The sequence below is a fragment of the Mastomys coucha genome, unplaced genomic scaffold (assembly GCF_008632895.1).
Source record: "Mastomys coucha isolate ucsf_1 unplaced genomic scaffold, UCSF_Mcou_1 pScaffold5, whole genome shotgun sequence".
Taxonomy (NCBI): Eukaryota; Metazoa; Chordata; class Mammalia; order Rodentia; family Muridae; genus Mastomys; species Mastomys coucha.
In genome coordinates this window covers 75,680,859-75,704,260 of record NW_022196911.1, presented here as the reverse complement: position 1 = coordinate 75,704,260, position 23,402 = coordinate 75,680,859, and the positions used below count along the sequence as shown (strand labels likewise).

The following is a 23,402-nucleotide window of genomic DNA, read 5'->3' as shown; positions in this document are numbered from 1 at the left end:
CCAAAAAAAAAAAAAAAGATGTAAATCAGGCATTGTTTTGGGGGAACACATCCACAGACAGACAATTGCTAGGTCTAGAAGCCAGTTGTTTTGGAATATGGTTTTAAAAGATGTCATTTAGCTTTAATAAGTTGTTTACCTAAGCTGCCCCATTCTTGCTCTTCTTTTCTCACCTGCTCCTCCTTCTTTTATTTATTTATTTATTATTATTTTTAAGTTCATAAAAGCATAATTTTAAAACTGCAAGAAAAAGACACAAAACTATTTTTTTTCCAACGAAAAGAAAACCTTTGCATTTATATGTGCTCTGAACTACAATAACTTAAAAATGTGACGATTTAATTAGGGGGAAAAATCGTTAAGAAGTAGAATCTATTGGAATCTCACGTTGTCTCTCTGCGCTCCTGCAGTTAAAAACCGTGTCATTATTTCCATTATGCCCACGTCCTAATTTCCAGGGCTTATTAGCTGGGTTGTAAAAACTTGCTCCAGTTGAAGTTTGGCAAGCTGACAAGGCTGAGTGCCAGAAGTAATTTACTATCCAGTGCAGTTTGTGGAGCAAAGGGAGCTGTAAATAATAGAAAAAGAAGTGAAAAGTTACTGGTTCCAAATATTTTAATGCGCGTAACGGCTGTCACCCAAAGCTTGGACACTTGTGTTCTCCACGGTGCTAGATAACGTTGAAAGGTGCAGATGTTCCACTGTGGAATCAACCCGAGGGCTCTTAGGCATCAAAGACCCGTCTGTGTGTATCACACATGCCTGACTTTGAAGTCCTTTGGGGGGCTCTCTGTGTGGGAGAAGCAGGCATGGGGACTTTGAACAACGTAGGGGGATGGGATTCCAGGTGCTTTGCCTCTCATTCATTGTGTCTGAAATTAGGTATTTTTCTTTTTCAAATAATGGCAGGGGCTGGAGGAGACTAGTGTTTCTTTCTTTGCTATTTTGAGCCATTGAGCCCTTTACGAACTTTGTCTTCAGCTGTACAATGTGACCATCCCAAGGAAAAGTTCAACTTCACTTTTTTTTGTTGTTGTTGTTTTGTTTTGTTTTTGGCTTTTCGAGACAGGGTTTCTCTGTGTAGCCCTGGCTGTCCTGGAACTCACTCTGTAGACCAGGCTGGCCTCAAACTCAGAAATCTGCCTGCCTCTGCCTCCCAAGTGCTGGGATGAAAGGCGTGTGCCACCACCGCCCTCAACTTCACTTTCAAGTTTGCATCCAAGTGTGTTAGAGGCAGGCATAGCCTTTACCTTCTGGTCAGTGTCCTGATCGTGGGCTCCTTGTGAGGTTCTTAGCAGAAGGCTGTTTGCTGTTTTCCAAACTGGCCCATCAGAACCAAAATGGGGGCTAACCGTTCTTTGAAGGCTGTAGGTGATCAGAATCCATCTTTCTGCCATCTCTCTTTCTTGGTAATTGGGACAGGGATCATGAAAATTTATATTAAAATAACCACTTGACTTGGGAGCTGGTTCTGTGGGTAAAGTGCTTGCTATACAAGTATGAGCATCTGAGTTTGAAGCCCCAGAAACTGGAATCTCTGGAATTTACATAAAGCACCCACCTGTCATCCAGGTTCTACAGGAGTGGAGACAGGCGAATCCCTGGAAACTCAAGAGCCAGGTAATTTGTTTCAGGCATCAACTGAAGGAAAGTGGAAGGCAGGGCCTAATACGTGAAGTGGTCCCATGGCTCCACACACTCATACAGACAAACACGCATCATTCACACATACATCATATCCATAAATACACATCATGCACACCAACACATATCATATGTACACACATCATACATACAACAGATTAAAACAATCAAAACAGCTACTTAAAAAGCCAAGCACACAGGAGCTGGAGAGGTGGCTCGGTGTGGTTAAGAACAGTTGCTGCTCTTACTGAGGGCTTCCCACATGGTAACTTCACAAACATCTGTGACTCTAGTCCTAGGGTATCTGCCACCTTTTTCTGACTTCCTTGGGCATTAGACACATGAGAGGTGCACATACATAGATGTATACAAAATATCCATATCCATATCCATAAATAAATAAATAAATGAATAAATGTCAAGCATAGTGGCCCATAGTCCCAGCACTTGGGAGATACTAGCAGAAGGATCAGGAGCACAAGGTCATTCTTGGCTGTACTCCAAGTTATGTGAAATGCAATGCAAACTTCATGTAAATGTGTTTTAGAGAAGAAGGAATTTTTCCTTTCCTTTTCTTCTTCCCTTCTTTTTTTTTTTTTTCTGTGGGGGGAGGAGTGAGCTGTTTCTGAGGATTGAGCTCAGGACTGTCTGTGTTCTATCTCTAGTCCACTGAACTAGAGGCCCCTCCCACTTGTTAGTAGGTGCTTTCAGCCTTCTTAGGTTGATATAATGATGATGATGACGACGACGACGATGATGATGATGATAAAAATACAAAATAGAGTTGTGTGTGATATTGCATATCTTTAATTCCAGCACTGGGGAGGCAGAGGTAGATGGATCTCTGAATTGGAGGCCAGCCTGGTCTATGGAGAGAGTTCCCAGACAGCCTGGGATGCATATAGACTCCCTATCTCAAAAACCAAACCTGCGGGCAGTGGTGGCTCACACCTTTAATCCCAGCACTTGGGAGTCAGAGGCAGGCAGATTTCTGAGTTCAAGGCCATCCTGATCTACAGAGTGAGTACCAGGACAGCCAAGGATATAAAGAGAAACCCTGCCTTGATAAAACAAAAAACAAAACAAACAAACAAAAAAGCCAAACCAAACCAACCAACCAACCAACCAAAGGAACAAACAAAAAAGGCTACCTGCCTCTGCCTCCCAAATGCTGTGATTAATGGTGTTCACCACCAGGGCCAGGTAGATGAATAAAATACTGGGCTAGATAGATGGCTCAGCCTGGAAAGTCTAGACTTACAACCAAAAATAAAGCATTCATGTGATGTGATTAGGTGGATTAACACATAAAGGTCTCAGCCATGCTCACAGTACTGGGCACATAGTGAGAGAGCTGTTATTATGACAAGCTGAAGTGAAAAGGCGATTTTGTCATTTTTATTATAGTAATTCTTAGGGCAAGATAAATATAACAGCACAATATCAAAACAACAGTGGAGAGCATAGTTGATTTAAGAACTGTAGTTAGCTTGTTACTCTGTCAAATTTGTCTCCAAATGAAGGATTACAATCTGTCAGGTTTTGCTGACTTCCTTGTACTTAAAGAAGGTTGTAAATGCCTTGCGCATTTATTTGTTGCTCTTTTATTACAAGCTAGGGATTTCTCTACCCTTCCTGTCCATACTGAACTTGCTGTTCACAGTCATCCCCATTCTGGCTAATAACAAGTCCTGCTTTACTATTACAAAGAAACCGAATCTTTAATTTACATACATGATTTCCTTCCACTTCTCGGATCTTAGACCTGAAAGGGCTGAGATGTGATGAAGCCCACCCACATCAACCTCTGTGTCAGCTCTGAGACCAGTGAGACAAGATTCAAAACAGAAAGGAAAGGAAGGCAAGGAACTGGGTGGATCTGGGTAACTGCGAAGTCTAGTTCCCTCTCATAAATCACTAGAAGACCAAGGTAATGATGTGAGTGTTCTAATAACAGGTCTAGCAAGAAGCCCTGCTTTGGCTCTTTATCATCTTCCAGGACTTAACTGACAAGGGAACCAAGGATTTTTTTTTTTTTTTTTTTTTTTTAGGTTGTAGTAATTATACAGGAATGTTGCTTCCAAGCTGGGTTACAGGATGGTTCTCTTAGAAATGCTAATTTGCTTGGACAATGTTGTAAGGAAGATCTGTGTAAATATTGATTTATTTCACCAACTTTCACTATCAAAGTCCTGTTTTCTAAAACAAACGACAGTTTCTGCTATTTACCCAGTGCCTAATATTTTGAAATATTTTGTCACGATAAGTCAAGATATTTATTTTTAATTTTAAAATCGTGTTTTCACGTGGTCGGGCACACGCGCCATAGAACGCGTGTTGAGATCAGAGGATAATTTGCAAGAGTCAATTCTCTCCTTCTACCGAACTTAGGTTGCCAGGCTTGGTAGCACGACGGCCCTAATTATTTAAATGATAAATTATTTCCCATCTTTTAAAAACGAACCAGCCATTCAGAAGCTCTCATTGGCAATGCAGTGTTACCACACTGGTTTCGTGAAGCTAGCCGACCCGGTCGGTAGTCTTAGAGCCTCAGTGAATTTGCATAATTAATATCATCTTCAGTTACATTTTTTTACTTTTAGTGCTCTCGGTGACGGGAAGCGAGAACCTGCAACGGGAGCAAGATAAAAACAGATGACTTCCAGTAGGAAGCTTACTTCGGGCTCCTATCAGTATTTCCCCGAGGAGCTTTTTCCGGTCTCTGTGGCGCGAGGATCTAGCCCCGCCCCCAGCCCCGCCCCCAGCCCCGCCCCCGCAGAAGACGCGTCCCAGACCGGAAAAGGTTCTTGCTGCAATCCTACAGTCAACCACAGGGAGGCGACAGTGGCTTCGTTAGAAAAGAGGACGTTCCCAATGACGGAAGCGGAAAAGGCGGGACTTACGAAGCACGTTCAGTCAATCACGAAGCGTGAGCCTGAAGGCTGGAAGGTGGGCGCTCTCTACGCTTCTTGGCCGCCCGGCTGCTTGTGAAGTTCCAGCCTCATGGCGGAGATAATTCAGGAACGCATAGAAGATCGAATCCCGGAGTTGGAACAGCTGGAGCGCATCGGACTCTTCAGTCACGCGGAGATTAAGTGAGAGAGGATCAGGGAAGAGGAAGGACTGGGGCGGGCTGAGGGGAGCTTGAGGAGAGTGTGTGACGGGGACTTTTCTGAGCTTGGTTTTAACTACTGAGCTAGAAGAGGGAAAAGCCCGTGGCTGGAATTTGACGACTGTCAGAATTCAGCTTTAACGTATCGCAAGACGATCCATCAGTCTGTTTGCCCATCCGTCATACTGACAGTCATTTCAGTGGTCAGGGTCTTGCGGGCGTAAAGGTGATCTAGCCAGGATGCTATCCCATCATGGACTACCGGGCAATGTGAATGGCGGGAGAGTTCAGATTAAGAAATGGTTATAGTTTAAAAGTTTTGGGTATACACTTTAGGTATTCGAGTACAGCGCTATGGAAGCCCAGGGGGAGTGGGTCGGTCTTCCTAACTAAACTTGTAGACTGGAGACCATGTAGTTCATTTCATCTGCTTCCTTAGAGCCCTGCCACAGCGCCCAGAATATAGTTGGCATTCGGTAACCTGGTAAAATCAATTGCTTTTCGTGATTTTCTCTAACAGTTTACTTTACCATGACTCTAGATAAAAGTACAGTAATGTGAGTGTACGATCCACAAAGTAAACGTTAGGAAACACAGCGAGGATGCTTAGAAATTGCTCAATGTAGCCTGGACACCAACCTTCAATCCCAGGACTTGGGAGGCAGAGGTAGGCGGATCCCTGTGAGTGCTAGGCTAGCCTGGTCTACAACAGGAGGGGGGGCGGTGCTAAGTGTGTTACCATTCTTAAATATTGTCTTGCATGTTCTGCCTTTAGTTTTCCTAGAACACATGTATGCTCACTCCTTTGTAGTAATATTTAGATAGAGACAATTTAGGTTTTAAGAACTTACATACAGGAAATACAGAGACTCAAGATTTTAGGATAGAGATTTGGTTAACATAAAAACCTATGCATTGAAGCTAAGAGCATTGCAGAGTGCTTGCTTAGCATGCACAAGGCCTTGGGTTTGATTCTAGGGACTGTATACACACACACATACATGCACCAAGACAAGCTCCTAAGTAGCCTAAATTTGGAGGAGAAATCTTTGTTAGTAGTTTGTATAAATAATAAAAAGCATTAGATATTTTTACTTTGCTGGTGGGAATAACAGTGATCCTGGCAACTGAGGTGATTTTTCCTGGAAGTTTAGAACTATATGTGGGTGTTTTTAACAGCACAGAGGTAACTGTGTAAGAGAATTCGTGGGTGCTTTGCCTGTGGAAGATAACTGTATTCAGGAACTAGATGTTTCTACTAAATGTGTTTTCTATATATCCCGAATAAAAATCTTAAGTTCAGGTTTAACTTCTCAAATGTTACCATGTAATTGGCTTTCTCTGCAGGGCTATCATCAAGAAGGCTTCTGACCTAGAATACAAAATACATCGGAGAACCCTTCTCAAGGAAGACTTTATCAACTATGTTCAAGTGAGTGAGTCTACAGCTTTTTAGTCCCTTCGAGAATTTTAAATCAGACAGTGGTGGGCTTTACACCGGTTGTCTACAGAATTCTAGAATTCTTTGATTGTGCACATATTTTTTATTAGGATCAGAGATGACTGTGGAGTGCCATTACTCAATAAGACTTGGTCCTTGTCAGAGTGAACTTTTTTCTCTTGGGTCAGTTGACCAGCGACTTTGTATCAGGATTTTAGCAGGAAACTTGCGTCTGGGAGGGGGCCTGCTGGAGAGTGGGGGTTTGACAACAGTAGACAGTTAGGAGGTCTGTAGACTGCTTGCTTAGCACTGTCAACCTGCAAGAGAGGTTTACTCTGAGATTCTTCCATCTTCTAAATGGAAGAGATTGTGATGTTGAGATTAGAGATATAGGATGAATTGTCAAAGGAGGGAGAATGGCTACTATGTACAGAATCAGAACCAGAAAGACCAAAAAAAAACCCAAAAAACCAAAAACCAAAAATCTGCAGACACCCTAAGAGAGTGTTGGATCTGGAAGTGTAGTTACAGATGGTTGTGAACGTGGGTTCATGTTCTTGGGACTGAACTCCGGTCCTTTGGAAGAACAGCCACAGAGGCATCACTTCAGTCCCCGGAAAGGTAAAATGTTAGTCATGATGGTGCATGCCTATAATCCTAACGCTCAATGAGGCTGAGGCTGAGGGATCTTGAGTTTGAGATTAGTCTGGATGTACAGGGAGACTTGTCTCATCAAAATCAAAACAAAAACAAAAGCTTTGCTGGGTCTGATGGCTTGCACTTGGCGTCTGAGGCAGAAGGCATGGCAAAGACTTGTAGATATACTACTCAGGAGGCGGAGATAGACAGATTTTTTTTTTTTTCCTTTCTTGACAGGGTTTCTCTGTATAGCCCTGGCTGACCTGGAACTCACTCTGTAGACCTGGCTGGACTTCTGAACTCAAAATCTGCCTGCCTCTGCCTCCCAAGTGCTATATGTGCTTGTTTGTATGTGGTACCTAAGAAGGCCAGAAGGAATCAGGTGTTGGCTACCCTGGGAGTTACAGATGGTTGTTAGCTGGGTGGTGGGAACAGAGGCCAGGCCCTCTCCAGGTCTCCCTGTGTAGGCTTGCCTGGCCTGTGCAGACCCGGAAGATTCTCCTGCCTCTGCCTCCTCGTGCGTGTGCCACCCCCTCCTGCCTCCCTTCAGTTTACAGGACTCCGAGGGGGTGTTTGGAAGGCCACAGTGTAGAAACCTTGATGTAAAAGGAGTCAGTAGAACTAGAGATGGTGAACCTAAGAGAAGGGGAAATGATTTCCCTTAGGGACTAGTTTGATTAGTTTCAGAGAGGATAATTATTAGATTAAAACACATATAGACACATAGCATTTGGGTGGCAGAGACAAGTGGATTTCTGTGGAGTTTGATGGCAGCCTGGTCTACATTGTAACTTCTGGAACAGCCAGGGATTCATCATGAGACCCTGTCTCACAACATGCCCATAAGCAGCCTCTTACATGTGCAGCTACCTATTGGCATTTAGTTTTATTAACTTACCATGACACAAGTGACATTTAATTAATTTTTTTTTTTTTTGTGGTTGTAAATTAAACCTAGGGCCTCGTGTATTCCAGGCAAGTATTTTACCACTAAAGGTTACATCCTTAGCTCTTGTTTCTAATTTTTTTTTTTGTTTTGTTTTGTTTTTTGTTTTTCGAGACAGGGTTTCTCTGTGTAGTCCTGGCTGTCCTGGAACTCACTCTGTAGACCAGGCTGGCCTTGAACTCAAAAATCCACCTGCCTCTGCCTCCCAAGTGCTGGGATTAAAGGCGTCCTTTTTTACATGTATTTATTTAGGTGGGGATATGGGCACATGCCATGGTATACATGTGGAATTCAGAAGATAGCTTGTGGGGTTCAGTTCTACCATGTGATTAAGCTCAGGTCCTCAGGTATGCCTCAGGCCAGTAAGAGCCTTTGCATGCTGACCCATCTAGATGTCCCATTCACACCATTCACTCATTTTCCTGACAGTTAGGATAGAGCATGTGTCACAGGGCTGGAGAGATGGCTCAGTGGTTATGAGTACTTGGTGCTCATTCAGAGGATCCAGGTTTGATTCCCAGCCATGTGGTGACTCACAACTGTCTGCAACCCTAGTTCCATGGGGGATTTGATGCTGTTTTCTGGCACGTACATGGTGCACCAACATATGTGGGCAAAACACCCATACACTTAAAAATAAAAGGAAAACAAAAAGATGTTCACCATGTCTGTTGGGGAAAATACTTTTCTTTCTTTTTTGGGTTTTCAAGACAGGGTTTCTGTGGCTATTCAGGAACTAGTTCTGTAGACCCAGGATAGCCTAGAACTCACAGAGATTCATTCACCTGCTTCTGCCTCCTGAGTGTTGGGATTAAAGGTGTGCATTACCACTCCTGGCTATACTTTTTCTTATATTTATTTGCAAAGTAAAAGCTTTGATATAGCTGTATGGTAAGCTACATGGGATTTTCTAGGCTTGAAATGTCTCATGAACCAACTTTTTTGTTTTCTCTTTTTCTTCAGTAATTATAATTGGATCCCGACCTTTGTGTATGTGCTCTACAAAATAGCTTTTACTATTTTACTTTTTTGAAGAGCTGAGAATTTAACTTGGCATTGTGCTTCCTGGAGCTGGGGCTACCTGAGTTAGTAGAGTGTCTGCCCAGTGTGTATGAAGCCGGGTTCTATCCCCAGCACTGCTGTGGTGGCGCATGTGTAATCCAGCACTCCTGTAATCCTTGGAGAGAAGGAGAATGTTTTGGTTTTTCTTTTCCATTAATTTATATATTTGGAAGGAGAGTCTTATTCATGGTCATTCTTTATAATTTTTTTTTTTTAGATTTATTTTATTTATTACTATACATAAGTACACTGTAGCTGACTTCAGACGCACCAGAAGAAGGCGTCAGATCTCATTATGGGTGGTTGTGAGCCACCATGTGGTTGCTGGGATTTGAACTCAGGACCTTTGGAAGATCAGTCAGTGCTCTTACCCGCTGAGCCATCTCACCAGCCCCTTCATGGTCATTCTTGATTACATAGCAAGCTCCGAGCCAGCTTGGGCTACATGGAACTTAATCTCTAAAAACTAGAGAAGAAAAATAATATATAAGAAAAAACAAGCCCTGCTTTCATTTTCCCAAATCTGGGATGATAGGTGTTCATTGCTTTGCCTGGAGGTGTTAGGGCCCTTGTGCATGCTAGGCAAGTCTTATGATATTGTCCTGACTGGCTGGCCTGAAGTCCCTCTGTAGAGCAGGCTTGAACTCGCAGAGGTCCAGCTGTGTGCTTCTGGAGTGCTGAGAGTACTGGAGTGTGTTGCCACGCTGGACGTGTTGTACCTCTTGACACGCTTTCCTAGCACCTTGATCCCTCCTTGAGCCTCCTAGCCTTAGCCTCCAAGGTGTAGATGTGCACCACAATGCCTTACTTAGATTTTTTAAAATTTTTAAACTGAAAATTAGAGCGTGCTGCTTTAAGTGGGAAGTTGGATTAATATTATAAATCTTACAAGCCTCATGCAATTAAGTAATGTGTTGTTTTTGCCTCTTAGCTGCCTACAAGACTCTTACTGTTACTATATATATATCTATATATGTACATATATATGTACATATATATATATAGTATACACACACACATATATATGTATGTATATATGTATATGTAAGTTTTATGGAACTAAGATGAATTTTCAGGGAATTCTAGAGATTTATTGTGAATTCTGACTATTGATAACAACTTGTCTTTTATTTCAAGTTGTTAATTTTTTATGCATCTCCTATATTTAAAACGTTATGCTTTTCATGTTTCTCTTTGTCCTCCTCTCTTCCCCCATAGTATGAAATTAATCTTTTGGAGCTGATCCAGAGAAGAAGAGCAGTAAGTTAATGCTTAACTTTTTTTTTTATTATTATTATTTTTTTATTTTTATTTTTTAAAGATTTATTTATTTATTATATGTAAGTACACTGTAGCTGTCTTCAGATGCACCAGAAGAGGGCGTCAGATCTCATTATGGTTGGTTGTGAGCCACCATGTGGTTGCTGGGATTTTAACTCATGACCTTTCGAAGAGCAGTCGGTGCTCTTCCCCGCTGAGCCATCTCACCAGCCCAATGCTTAACTTTTTTTTTTTAAGTGTGTTTTATGTTGAGGAGATACTGTTGTTAGTCGGTGCTGTATCCAAGGAGGATACTTGTAGTTCTCTCATATTTTATTTATTTATTTTTTGTTGGTGGTGAGGGTAAGCGTGTGTGAAGACTACTTTGGATAAATGTGACTAATTAACTAGGGCTTTGTTTTGTCCTTTTTAGAGAATTAAATATTCATTTAAGAAGGATGAGATCGAATATTCTATGGTACATCGGGTACAAGGTGTCTTTGGTCGTGCTTCAGCGAAGTGGAAAGTAAGTGATTAGTAAGTACTCAAAGAGATGTGACAATGCGCAGTATAAATATATATATATATATATATCTGGAGTTGGATATTTGACTCTTGGTTTTTTTTTGTTGTTGTTGTTTGTTTTTGGTTTTGGTTTTTTTTTTTTTTTGGTTTTTTTGAGACAGGGTTTCTCTGTGTAGCCCTGGCTATCCTGGAACTCACTCTGTAGACCAGGCTGGCCTTGAACTCAGAAATCCGCCTGCCTCTGCCTCCCAAGTGCTGGGATATTTGACTCTTTAAATGCCACGTCCTCTCCGTTCCTCTCCAGTTTTCAATACTTACCTTCATGATGACACCTTGGCTTGAAACAGGCTTGGAGCTACATAAGCTGTTAAAATTTATCTTCTCACTTTTTTGTTACTCTGTGAGGATGATACTAAGCACTGTGTTTAGTACATTATTAAAGATAGAAAAATCAAAAGAACTGGGCACGGTGATGCAAACTTTAAATTCTAGCGCTCAGGAGGCAGAGGCAGGCCAGATCTACAGAGTCAGTTCTAGGACAGCCAGAGCTACACAGAGAAACCCTGTCTCAGAAAACCCAAAAAAGGGGATGGGAAGGGGCTTACCTAGCACGCATAAAGCCCTGGGTTTGGTCTCCAGCACCTCAAATGTGTGGAGGCACACCATGGCTATAGTCCTAGAGTTAAGAGGCAGGAGGATCAGAAGTTACCCCCTGCTTCGACAGTTGATATCAGTGGATTTTGTTGGTTAGCTGACTCATTTATCCCTACTTATGAATTACTAGCTACTTTGCCAGGTATTGTGTTTGTGAAAAAGAAGGTCTGTCTAGTCTGGGGTCCATGAGGCACTGTCGGGCAGAAGGCAGTAAAGGAAGTCACCAGGTGACTTAGATGGTTGGGTGACGGCTTAGAGGTGGGTAACATCCCCAGTGAGTTGATGTTTGGAGGGGTTGGCTGGGGACTGATACATCCAAGAGTGCTTTAGATCTCTGAGAATGGAAGGGTTGTGTTTCTTTACCTAGTTTGAGAAGCTTTTAGAATTGCACTGGACACATTAGATAGATATAGATTTTGCCTTGAAACATGGTTGGTGGGAGTTAGTATTAGATTTATTCTCATGGTTAAGAGAGCCCAGGCTTCAGTGAGATGGAGAGTGTGTGGCACGTTGGCTCTTTTGGAACTTGCCTGTTTTCATTGAAGTGAATTAATGCAATGTGAAGATGAAATTCAAGGAGCATGCCGGGCAATGGTGGCCCATGCCTTTAATCCCAGCACTTGGGAGGCAGAGGCAGGCAGATTTCTGAGTTCGAGGCTAGCCTGGTCTACAGAGTGAGATCCAGGGACAGCCAGGGCTACATTGAGAAACCCTGTCTCAAAAAACAAAAAACAAAAAAACATAAAAAAAAAAAAAAAAAAAAAAAAAAAAAAGAAAAAGAAATTGAAGCAGCTTGCTTATCCTGTGCTTTCCTTGCAGGATGATGTTCAACTTTGGCTATCCTATATAGTTTTTTGTAAGAAATGGGTAAGTAAAGTCATATGTAGCTTCGTCTTCTCTTTCCTCTTAAGTTTCATTCTGCGCTACTGAACTCCATATTTTTTAAGAGATACAAGGTTAACAGTTGGAGAAAGAACCCAGGGAGACAGAAGCTGGGCCCCAGTGTCACATTTGGATATCTGACCATGTAAATGATTCTAAGTTACGTGAAAAGAAAATCATTTTATATATATTTGTTCAGTAAAAAAAAAAAATGCTAGAATGTTTATGTTTAATAGTTTAGGTATAAAAAGCATAAGTGTGTCTTATGTTAGTCTCTGGTAATAACAGATCTTTCTCACTGAGTGCATGTGTCTGTGTTTGTATGTATGTGTGTGTGAGAGAGAGATTTTGTGTGGGTGTGTATGTGTGGGTGTGTCTGTCTGTCTCACTATCTTACTATGTAGCCCCATCTGGCCTGGAACTTGCTATGTAGACCAGGCTGGCCTTGAAGTCACAATGCTCCATCTGCCTATGCCTCCTGAGTGCTGATTTTAAGTCAAGAGTCACCATGCCTGGCTTTTCCACTTGATTTTATAGTTAGTAAGACCATACACACACACACACACACATATGAGAGAGAGTGAGAGCAAGAGAGAAAGAGAGAGAGTGAGAGCGAGAGAGTGCTTATAGATGAGAAGCAGTGATTTCTGTGCTCAGGAAGTAAAGTGTTTTCCTCTTCTTTTACAGGGTACCAAAGCTCATCTTAGCAAGATATTCTCTGCCATGCTTGCCATTCATTCAAACAAGCCAGGTATATCAAAAATCTACACTTTATTCAAAATCAGGCCATTTTAGAATTTATTGTGCTTGATGAACCTCAGAAATTGTTTGGAGTCCTCAGCTCAGACAGTTTGCTGTGTCTTAGTTTATCTATCCCTGCTTGCCGTGTTGTCCATCACTGTGCCAGGCGTTTGTGGACATTTCCTTTCGCTAATGAAAAGTCAACCTGCTGGTTCTGTAGGGTACATTTTATGTGGAGGCAGTAGGTGCTGAGTGATTCTAAAGTTAGGAGGAGGAGATATTAACGTAGATTTTTAAGGTAGATTGGCTGATACAAGGTGTGCACAAAGTGTAAGAGAAAGATTCTCCTGTGAGAATCTGTGGTAAGGTCGTGTTGCTCTCTAGTGGAGGTGCTCCAGTGGAGGTGCTCCAGTGACTGTTCTCAGGGTAGTAGATCAACAACAAACAGGAATCCAGTGATCTTAGCAATTCGAAGGCCTGTCTTTATTGTCCCTAAAGCAGGTTTGATTCCTAAGTTGAGGTTTTTGGAGGGACTGCATTAGTGGTTAAGGCAACCCCTTTGGTAACCCACAAGGGCAAGAGATACAGGAGATATCCATGACCAATTTCAGGAGTCACATGCTCAAGAAAGCCAAAGGTAATGACTTACCACTATTCTGTGACCCTCCAAGAAAGTTCAGATGTGATTACAGGCAGGGGTCATTTTGTATATGTGTAAGCATGTGGTATATGTGTGGGTATGCACGTGCCATGGCACAGTATGTAGTATGTACAAGCATGTGGTATATATGTGGGTATGCACATGCCATGGCACAGTATGTAGAGTTCAGAAAGAAATTCGTAGAAGGCAACTCTTTTCTCCTTTGGGTTGTAGGAACCAAATTTAAGTCATTAGATGGGTGGCAAGCACCTTTCTCTGCTGAGCTAGCTTGCCAGCCCTTTTTCTGACTTTAGATGGAGTCATTAAACTTACCATTAGAAACTCCCTCAGCCCCTCTCTTTTTCCTATGGTAAGATTAACAAATAGCTCATGAAGTATTAAAATTGCAACATTGATTGTTTGCTGAAATTAAGTCTAATTTTTTTCTCCTATAGCTTTGTGGATTATGGCAGCCAAATGGGAAATGGAAGATCGCTTGTCTTCAGAGAGTGCCAGGCAGTTATTTCTTCGGGCTCTACGCTTTCATCCCGAATGTCCAAAGCTCTATCAAGAAGTGAGTTTTGGGGCATGTAGAATGAGAGAGAGAGAAGGGGGGGTGTCTCTGTGACCCTCAGAGTAAGGCAGCAACGTCTGCATGATGCATAGAGAAGAAATACTTGTTAAAATGAAGTTATCCCCGCTCTTCTGTGTACTTTATTTTCTCATGGGTAATGGTGCTTTGTGAAAATTTTGTTGCTATTTTTAAAAACAGAGGTGCTGGAAACATGGCTCAGCAGTTAGCAGTACTGGCTGCTTTTGCAGAGGATCCAGATTCATTTCCCACCACCTCCATGTTGTCTCACAATCATCTGTAACTCCAGGGGATCCTGCACGCTCTTCTTGGCTCTAAGGGTACCAGGTGCTGCACAGACATACATGTAGGCAAAACACTCATATACATAAAAACAAAATAAGTAGAGTAACATTAAAATATGTTAATTAAATTAACTTTTTTCTTCCGTTTTTGAAGTAGAGACTTGGTATATAGCCTTGGCAGACCTGGAACTCTCTGTATAGACCAGGCTGGCCTCAAAGTCAGAAAGATGAGCCTTCCCTTACCTTCTGGGTGCTAGGATTAAAGGCGTGTGCCACCATGCTCTGCCATTTTGTTTTATGCATATGAGTGTTTTGCCTGCCTATAAGCATGGGTACCTGAGAAGATGGCATCAGATCCCCTGTAGTTGGAGCTACAGACAGTTGTGAGCAGCCAGCCATATGGGTGCTTAGAATCGAAGCTAGGTTCTCAGTAACCAGTACTCTAAACTATTGAGCCATCTCTCCAGCCCAAATAGGACTTTTTTGTGTGTTTTGTTTTGTTTTGTTTTTCATACAAAAACAATCAATGTGTATTTATTTAATATACTTTGTAAGGGTTCAAGCAGACTTAATTAAAAAAAAACAAACAAAACAAAAATATGACACAGCTTAGAAATCTAGGAGAAAGGACAGACAGTCTAAGAAAAAAAGACAACACAAAAGAGAGGTGGGCAGCTTGTATCAGGGCTCTTGGCTGGAGACCTGCTTTCAATGGGTTTCTTGCAGGTACTTAAATGCTGTGGGGGTTTTCCAGAGCTCTGCAGCATGTGTGTTCAAAGGGCTATCAGTGTTGGGTTCTCCTAGCAGGCTCTGGATAGAGAGCAAGATGGTCCTGACATCATACAGGGCAGACCACTTATCCTTGAGGATGTCCAGGCAGATGTTGCCCTGGGTGTCCACGTTGGGGTGGTAGCACGGTGTGAGGAACTTCACATTCACTGTGGGTGTGTTGTAAGGGTAGCCACTGGGGAACTCTAGGGAGAGTTTATACCTCAGGTCTTCATATACAGTGCCGGCTGCTCTGTGGATAGTCCCTACCCATTTGAACAAGTTGTCTGATTCAGAGAAGACGGAAATTCCTTTGTCACCAGACATCATAAGGGTCATCAGCTCCTGTTGTAGCCGGTTGCCCACAGGGCCCCAGCGGCGCCCCATCAGGGCTCTGCTCCTTTTTGAATGGCAGCAACGCTGGCAGCAGCTGGGTCGCGGTTTTGCGGGGCCATCCCAGAGATGCTGGCACCGAGACAGGAGTGTGGAGACGAAAGAGCAACTGCAGGGCTTCGGGCCACCGCCCGCGGGTTTTTTTGTTGTTTTGGGTTTTTTTTTTCATTGTTTGTTTGTTTTTCAAGACAGGGTTTCTCTGTGTATCCCTGGCTGTCCTGGAGCTCACTCTGGAGACCAGGCTGGCCTCAAACTCAGAAATCCACGTGCCTCTGCCTCCCAAGTGCTGGGATTAAAGGCGTGCACCACCACCGCCCAGCTGTTTTTTTTTTTTTTTTTTTTTTAAAGAATCCATCTTGAATGTTTTTAATTTAAAAAGCATCTCTAAGGGCTTTTAGTCATTACTTCCTTTTTTAGTACTTTAGGATGGAGCTGATGCATGCTGAGAAACTGAGAAAGGAAAAGCAAGAGTTTGAAAAAGCCGCCATGGATATGGTAAGAGCTAGTGTATTGCTGGTTGTTAGTCTTTCCAGCCTCCTTAGAAATAAAAGGAGAATCTTTGAGGTATACTTTTCCTTCCCATTTAATGTTCCATCTTTCACTTTCAAATGAGTTTGTAAGTTATTTTAGTTTTTAGAATTATATTTTAGTGTGTTTATGTCATGGTGTTTGTGGGGAGGCCAGAGGACAGCTTGCGGTAGTTGGTTTTCTTTGTTACTATATGGATTCTTTTTCCCATTGAGCCATCATGTGGGCTCTTGAGCCTCCTGCCTCAGCCTCCTGAGGGGTGAGATTAAAGGCTCCACCATCCCTGGCTCTTTTCCTTTTTATATAATTTGTAACATGACTGAATAATTTTAAAGAAAAAGCTCTGAATGTCAGAGCTGGTGTTATGAGGCATACCTGTAATTCCAGTATTTGGGAATCTGAGCCAGAAGGATTGGGGGGTCTGGGCTAGCCTGGGCTATATAGTAAGACCCTGTCTTCAAAAAGATAAAACAACAAAACTAAAACAGAAGCAAAAGAATTTGCTGTACCATTCTTGTGTTTTTAGCTCAGAACTTTGTGTATAGGTGGGGTGTGCATGTGCAGGATATGTTTATTGTTCACATGTGAGGGAGTGTACGAGTGCATGTGTGTGCATGTAAGTGGTAGTCAGAGGTTGGTGTATGTCCCTTCAACTACTTCTCCACCTTACATTTTATCTTTTAATCACATTTGAGAATGATGTTTCGAGGGCAGGGCACATATCAGCTATATTTGTGGAGGTCAGAGGACAACTTGCAGGAGTCGGTTGTCTTCATTTGTCACATGGGCCATGGAGGTGGTCAGTTGGCAGCAGGCACCTTTCCTCACTGTGCCGTCTCATCAGCTCTTATTTATATATTTTTTGTTTTGTTTTGTTTTGTTTTGTTTTGTTTTTTTGAGACAGGGTTTCTCTGTATAGCTCTGGCTGTCCACTCTTATTTATATTTTAAATTGCTCTTATTTATTTGTGTACCACAGGGTACATGTGGAGGTCAGAGGATGGATAACTTAGAGGAGCTGGCTCTCTCCCTCCATCATTAACCTCAGGGATCTAGCCCAGGTCCTCAGGCCTGACAGCAGGCACCTTTACCAATGAGTCATCTCACTGGCCCTTATTATTAAAATAAAAAAATTATTTTTTATTCATTTTGAGGCAGGGTCTCATTATGTGGCTCTGCTTTGATCAGATCTCTTATTTTGACCAGACTGGCCTTGAACTCAGAGACCCACCTGCCTCTGCCTCCTGAGCATTGGGATTAAACTGTGCCCAGATACTTTTATTCATCTGTCTGTGTGTATGTTGGGTGGGTGGGGTGTCTTACAGGCACCATAATATATGTGTGGTGGTCAGGGAACAACTTGTGGGAATTGGATTTCTCCTTCTACCATGTGAGTTCCAGGGATTGGACTATCATAAGCATTGGTGGCAAGTGCCTTTCCCTTTTAAACTATTTTGTTGGTCCTTTCCATCCTATTTTTTTTTTAAAGATTTATTTATTTATTATATGTAGGTACACTATAGCTGTCTTCAGACACACCAGAAGAGGGCATCAGATCTTCTTATGGATTTTGTGAGCCACCATGTGGTTGCTGGGATTGGAACTCAGGACCCCAGAAGAGCAGTCATTGCTCTTAACTCCGGAGCCATCTCTCCAGCCCCTCCATCCTATTTTTTGAGATAGGGAATCTCTCATTGAACATGGAACTCACCAGTTTGATCAGACAGCTGGCCAGCAGACCCCATCGATCCCTGTCTCTTTCCCCTATTGCTAGGGTTACAGGTGCCTGCCATCACACCTGGCTTTTTGCATTAGTTCTGGAGATACACACTTGTGTCCTTATACTTGTGTGGCAAGGCACTTCAACAACTGAGCCATTTCCCTGGCCCTCAGAACAGTTTTTGTTCAAATAAAATACTAAAGTGAAGGATAATCAAGGTATGTGCAGCTGGATCTCCTCTGGTCTAAATGGAGAAGCAGCTGGGTGACACTGGTGTTCAAGCTGCACACCTTACATGTGAAGGAGCTGGCCTTGGCTTTGTGATTTGCCAGGTCCTGTGGCGCTGGTAGTCTAGGCCTGTTAATCTCCATCCTGGTGGGTTGTTTCTGGTTTTTGGTACTTCCTGGTACTGCCTTTTCAGTCACGGTTGATGTAACACTTTGTAGGGGAGTTTCGATCATCCTGAAGAAATCCTTAAAGGCGAGTTGGCACGGATCATTTACAAAAATTCTATAAGCAAGATTAAAGGTAGGTATCCTGTAGATCTGACTTTTTGTAGGTGTTCTGTTTGTGATGAGAAAGGACTGTCAAAGCTGACAGTAGGTAAACCATACTGTGTCTTCAGAAAAGCTTCCTTCTGAGCTATCTTGGGCATTTCAGTAAGGTTTTATTGAGTATTCTACTAATTGGGGGAGTTGAAAAGGAGTAGATGATACAATCTGCCTTATGCTCTTAAGTTTATGAAACTTAAGAATAGTTAGAAACAATTCAAAATATTAATGTCTTTGTACATGTGGTGGGGATATAGGAATATCTCCTCTCTTTGTTCTATTAAAAACAAAACAAAACAAAAGTCACCACGAGAAGGCTACTCCTTCTCACTATGAGCATAGCTTAGTGGTACATCATGCATGAGGTCATGGGTTTGACCCAGCACCAGGAAAACAAAAGCAAAGCTTGATATGGTGCCTCCACTGAAGCAGGAGGATCATGATTGGAGGCCATCTGAGGTAGGGCTTGTAGCTTAGTGATAAAGTGCTTGCCTCTCAGCACAAGGCTGTAGGTTTGCTCCCCACCATTAGGGTTTAGGAGAGGATGGAAACCAGCCATGGCTAGATAGTGAAGCCCTGTCTCAGGGCAAAAGACAGCAACCCCCAAATGACTAACTCTAATACGTAAAGAAAAAGAAAACGGTGGGTTTAGAATGAAGTGTGTCTTTACAGTTTAACTGATAGCAGATTGCCCTCTCCTTTAATTTTTGAATTTTAGGTGCGGAATTCCATGTGTCACTCCTTGCTATTGCTCAGCTATTTGATTTTGCCAAAGATCTACAGAAGGAAATTTATGATGAGTAAGTAAAACAGTAGTGAGGCCGGCATGCCTGGTCTGTCTTCAGAACTGCGGCTGGGAGAAGAGAAAAAGAATATACACTGGGCAGTGGTGGTGCAAGCCTTTAATCTCAGCAGTGGGGAAGCAAATGCAGATGGATTTCTGAGTTCAAAGCCAGCCTGGTCTACAGATGGAGTTCTAAGACAGCCCGAACTACGTAGAGAAGCCCTGTTTCAAAAAGCCAAAACAAGGGCTGGAGAGATGGCTGCACTGACTGCTCTTTCGGAGGACCCAAGTTTATATCCCAGCAACCACATGGTAGCTCACAACCATCTGTAATGGGATCCTCTTCTGGCATGCAGATGTACATGCAGATAGAGCACTCATACATACATAAATAAATCTTTAAAAAAACAAAAGCCAGAGCCGGGTGGTGGTGCACGCCTTTAATCCCAGCCCTTGGGAAGCAGAGGCAGGTGGATTTCTGAGTTCGAGGCCAGCCTGAACTACAGAGTGAGTTCCAGGACAGCCAGGGCTATACAGAGAAACCCTGTCTTGAAAAAACAAAAACAAAAACAAAAAAAAGAGCCAAAACAAAACAAAATGAAAATAATAATAAGAAGAATATAATTTACAAACTTTAGGAAAAATTTGCTATATTATGAATAGAAATTATATATTCCTGCAATGGTTCTTTGACATACGTGGCTTTGTTTCTTAAATAGAATGCATTTTACAAACATATCCCAAAAGCTTACATCAATACGCGTTCTTTTCTGCAAAATCAGAGTTGTACTCTGTAACTCTTCATAGCTAAGTGCTATTGATTATTTAATCTTCAGTGTCTGATTCTGGTATTCAAGAAATATTTGTGCATATTAGTTAATTTATGTGCTGTGATGAAACCCTATGACCAAAAACAATTTAGGGAAGAGAGAGTTTATTTTGGCTTATGGTTCCATAAGGTCCATAATGAGTCCATAATGGTGGGAAAGACGTGGCGTGCAAACAGAAAGTTGGCTGGGGACATCTTTACCTGCACACAGGAAGCAGAGTGAGTGAGCAGGAAATGAAGTATGGCTCTAAACCCACAAATCCTGCCCACAACCTTCCCAAACCATGCCACAGACTAGAGATTGAGTGCTCAAATCCACGGGCCTTTGGGCGTGCTGCTCATTAAGTCCACCGCATGATGTTTACATTAGGCACTTTCATCATTCTTAGGTTCCACTTCTCCACATCATAGGAGATAAGGTAGAACATGCATCAGTTTGTTCTTCAGATTCTTCAGCATTCAGAGTTCGGTTGTGCTTTTTCTCTGCCTCTGTTAGAAGAATTCAAGAGACCAGGCTCTGCATGGCTCATGGAGGTGTCTGTGGCCACAGATAACTACTGATGTGATTTGGAGAGCTATAATAATTTTAAAGATAATATTTGTTGGGAGGTTTTGTTTGTTTATTTCTAAACAGGGTCTGGAACTCATGAGGCTGGCCTTGAATGTGTGGGAATCATTCTGCCCCAGGCTTCTGAATACTGGTAATATAGGCTTGTGCCACCATGCCCAGTTAAAGGTTAACATTTGTAAATGATGCCTGAAACATTCTGAAATCCAATTGATATATTACAACTTTGTTCCATTGATAAGTCTATTCATTAAGCTGTTCTGGAATGCCTGGTAGGAAATTACTCTTGTGCTATTGCAGCTGTAAAAGGATATCCTGTGTCCTTTTGTGGACCATAGGAATTCTGTTATTCTCGAATCAGTTTCTATCATGGGGCAGGTGCCAGTAAACTGTAATTTTCAGCCTTCAAACTCTGCACACTGATGACCCACTCACTTGGGATTATGTGGCGCGGCGAGAATTAGAGATCGAGTCCCAACCAGGTGAAGAACAGCCTGTAACAAAACAAGCCAAAGCAGTGGAAGTGGGCCACAGAGAAGAACGGTGCTGCGCAGTGTATGAAGAAGCAGTGAAGACCCTGCCTACGGGTACGTCTTCCTTGTGGTGTAAGAGTAACAGTGCATGACTATGAAACAGTCTCATTCTCAGCACTTACATTGGTATGGGAAGTCTCTGTATAGAGCTCAGTGGTGGGGCACGTACCCAGCAAGCATGTGCCCTGAGTTCAGTCGCTAGTAGAGAAGAGAAAAAGGAAGAGAAAATTTGTATGGGGCAGTTTACAGTGTGCCTGGCTTGTTTTTTCTTTCCTTAAATTAAAAAAAAAAATATGTGTGTTTATTATGTGTGTGTATATGTGTGTGAGTGAATGCCATAGCATACATGTGGTGGTCAGAGATCAGACTGCTCACTGCAGTGGGTTCTCTCCTCCCACCCTCCTTCTCTCTCTTTTTAAAGATTAATTTATTTATTTTATGTATATAACTGTCTTCAGGCACATCAGAAGAGGATATTGGATCCCGTTGCAGATGGTTGTGAGCCACCATGTGGTGCTGGGAATTGAACTCAGGACCTCTGGAAGAGCAGCCAGTGTTCTTAACTGCTGAGCCATTTCTCCATCCCCCCCTTAAAGATTTATTTATTTATTTATTTATTTATTTATTTATTTTATATGAGTATACTGTTGTTCTCTTCAGATATATCAAAAGAGGCCATCAGATCCCATTACAGATGGTTGTGAGCTGCCATTTAGTTGCTGGGAATTGAACTCAGGACCTCTGGAAGAACAGTCAGTGCTCTTAACTGCTGAGCCACCTCTCCAACACCCTTCCCCCCTTTATTATTTAAGATTTATTTATTTTATGTGTATGAGTGCTCTAGCCGCTTATACACCTGCATGCCAGAAGAAAGCGTCCGATCATATTATGATGGTTGTGAGCCACCATGTAGTTGCTGGGGATTAAACTCAGGACCCCTGGAAGAGCAGATAATGCCCTTAACTGCTGAGCCGTCTCTCCAGCTTCTGACTCTCTCCTTCTGATATGTGGGCTGAGGTTCTCAGGTTTGGCATCAAGAGCCTTTATGTGTTGCTGTCTTGCCAACCTTTTTATACTTCCTTTTCTTTTTTTGAGACAGGACCTCATGTATCCCAGACTGGCCTCAGTCCACTAGATAGGCCATGGTGGCCTTGAACTTCTGAACCAGAATGTGTGGTGCCTCCAACATGCTAGACAAGCACTCTACCAACTGAGCTATATACTTATCCCTATATGCCTCTTTGTAGTTCTTTCTGTGATGGTGAAAAGCCAGGCTTTTTCATGATGAGATTTCATGTAACCTAGGCTGGCCTTGAACTCCTGACCCACCTGCCTCTGCCTCCTTCCTGTGTGCTGGGATTATAGCTGTGTGCTAGAGCTTTTGTGAACTTCTTCAGTAATAGAGATATTTATGCTCATTTGTTTGGCATAAATAATACTTATACATAATTTAAGGGGTGGGGCTGTAGCTCAGTTGCTAAAGTGCTTTGTAGAGAGAGAGTGAGTGAGTTTGAGGCCTTTCTGAACTGCATGAAACCTGTCTTGGAAAAAAACCAAAATAAAGTAAGCCAACCCCCAAACCCTAAGGAATTACAATTCAGAAGACTGTTTATTATTCTATATCTTTTTTCTTTTTCTTTCTTTATTTGGAGACAGGGTCTCACTTTGTAGCCTTGGCTAGCCCAGAACTTTCTGTGTAGAGTTCTGCCTGCCTCTGCCTCCTCAGTGCTTGGGTTAAAGGGGTGAGTCACTACATGGGGCTTCATCCTGTGTCTTTCATTAGAGATTGCATTTTTGTTTGATAATATCCAATATTAAAGGCTGTGGAGATAGAAAGTCTAGACAAGGATCTGAGTTCCTGTGATTGCTCACTTGCTTTCCCCCAATATCTGATACATTTGATTTGATAGATACAATGGGAAGAATTATTCTGTTTTGTTTTGTTGTTTTATTTTTGTTTTTTCAAGACAGGGTTTCTCTTTGTAGCCCTGGCTGGCCTTGAACTCAGAAATCCACTTGCCTCTGCCTCCCAAGTGCTGGGATTAAAAGCGTGCGCCACCACTGCCCGGTTGAATGCTATAATCTTAACTCAGGTCCTCTGGAAGAGCAGCGAGTGCTCATAACCACCGGGCCATCTCCAGCTCCTAATTTAAGCTTTCTTTAGAGGAGTTTCCTCTTGAAAGGAAAGCGTTTGAACTAAGAGGACTGGTGACCTAATTGGTGTCGTCTGACTTTTCCAGAGGCCATGTGGAAGTGTTACATCACCTTTTGCTTGGAGAGGTTTTCTAAGAAGACCAGTAGTGTGTC

At 42.4% G+C, this 23,402-nt stretch overlaps 2 protein-coding genes across 3 annotated transcripts in view; one reads left to right on the top strand and one right to left on the bottom strand.

Moving 5' to 3' along the window:
• The first annotated feature begins 4,524 nt into the window (after positions 1-4,524).
• The window catches only part of Utp6 (UTP6 small subunit processome component), a 31,607-nt gene continuing 12,729 nt past the window's right edge, over positions 4,525-23,402 (top strand). Inside the window, 12 exon segments of the mRNA XM_031353020.1 lie at positions 4,525-4,739; positions 6,104-6,188; positions 10,063-10,104; positions 10,538-10,630; positions 12,103-12,150; positions 12,853-12,916; positions 14,002-14,120; positions 16,001-16,078; positions 18,277-18,358; positions 19,100-19,181; positions 20,965-21,149; positions 23,336-23,392. Coding sequence (XP_031208880.1) covers positions 4,648-4,739; positions 6,104-6,188; positions 10,063-10,104; positions 10,538-10,630; positions 12,103-12,150; positions 12,853-12,916; positions 14,002-14,120; positions 16,001-16,078; positions 18,277-18,358; positions 19,100-19,181; positions 20,965-21,149; positions 23,336-23,392 — 1,027 coding nt within the window. The 5' untranslated portion in view covers positions 4,525-4,647.
• On the bottom strand, positions 15,131-15,577 carry LOC116078072 (ubiquitin-conjugating enzyme E2 C-like). Of its 2 annotated transcripts, XM_031353019.1 has the most exons (2): positions 15,516-15,577; positions 15,131-15,443 (listed from the first exon to the last, which is right to left on the bottom strand). In XM_031353019.1, the coding sequence occupies exons 1-2, from the start codon at positions 15,575-15,577 to the stop codon at positions 15,131-15,133; spliced, it is 375 nt and encodes a 124-aa protein (XP_031208879.1). The 2 variants fall into 2 exon arrangements, with proteins under 2 accessions (XP_031208879.1, XP_031208878.1); XM_031353018.1 differs by having other exon boundaries at positions 15,131-15,577.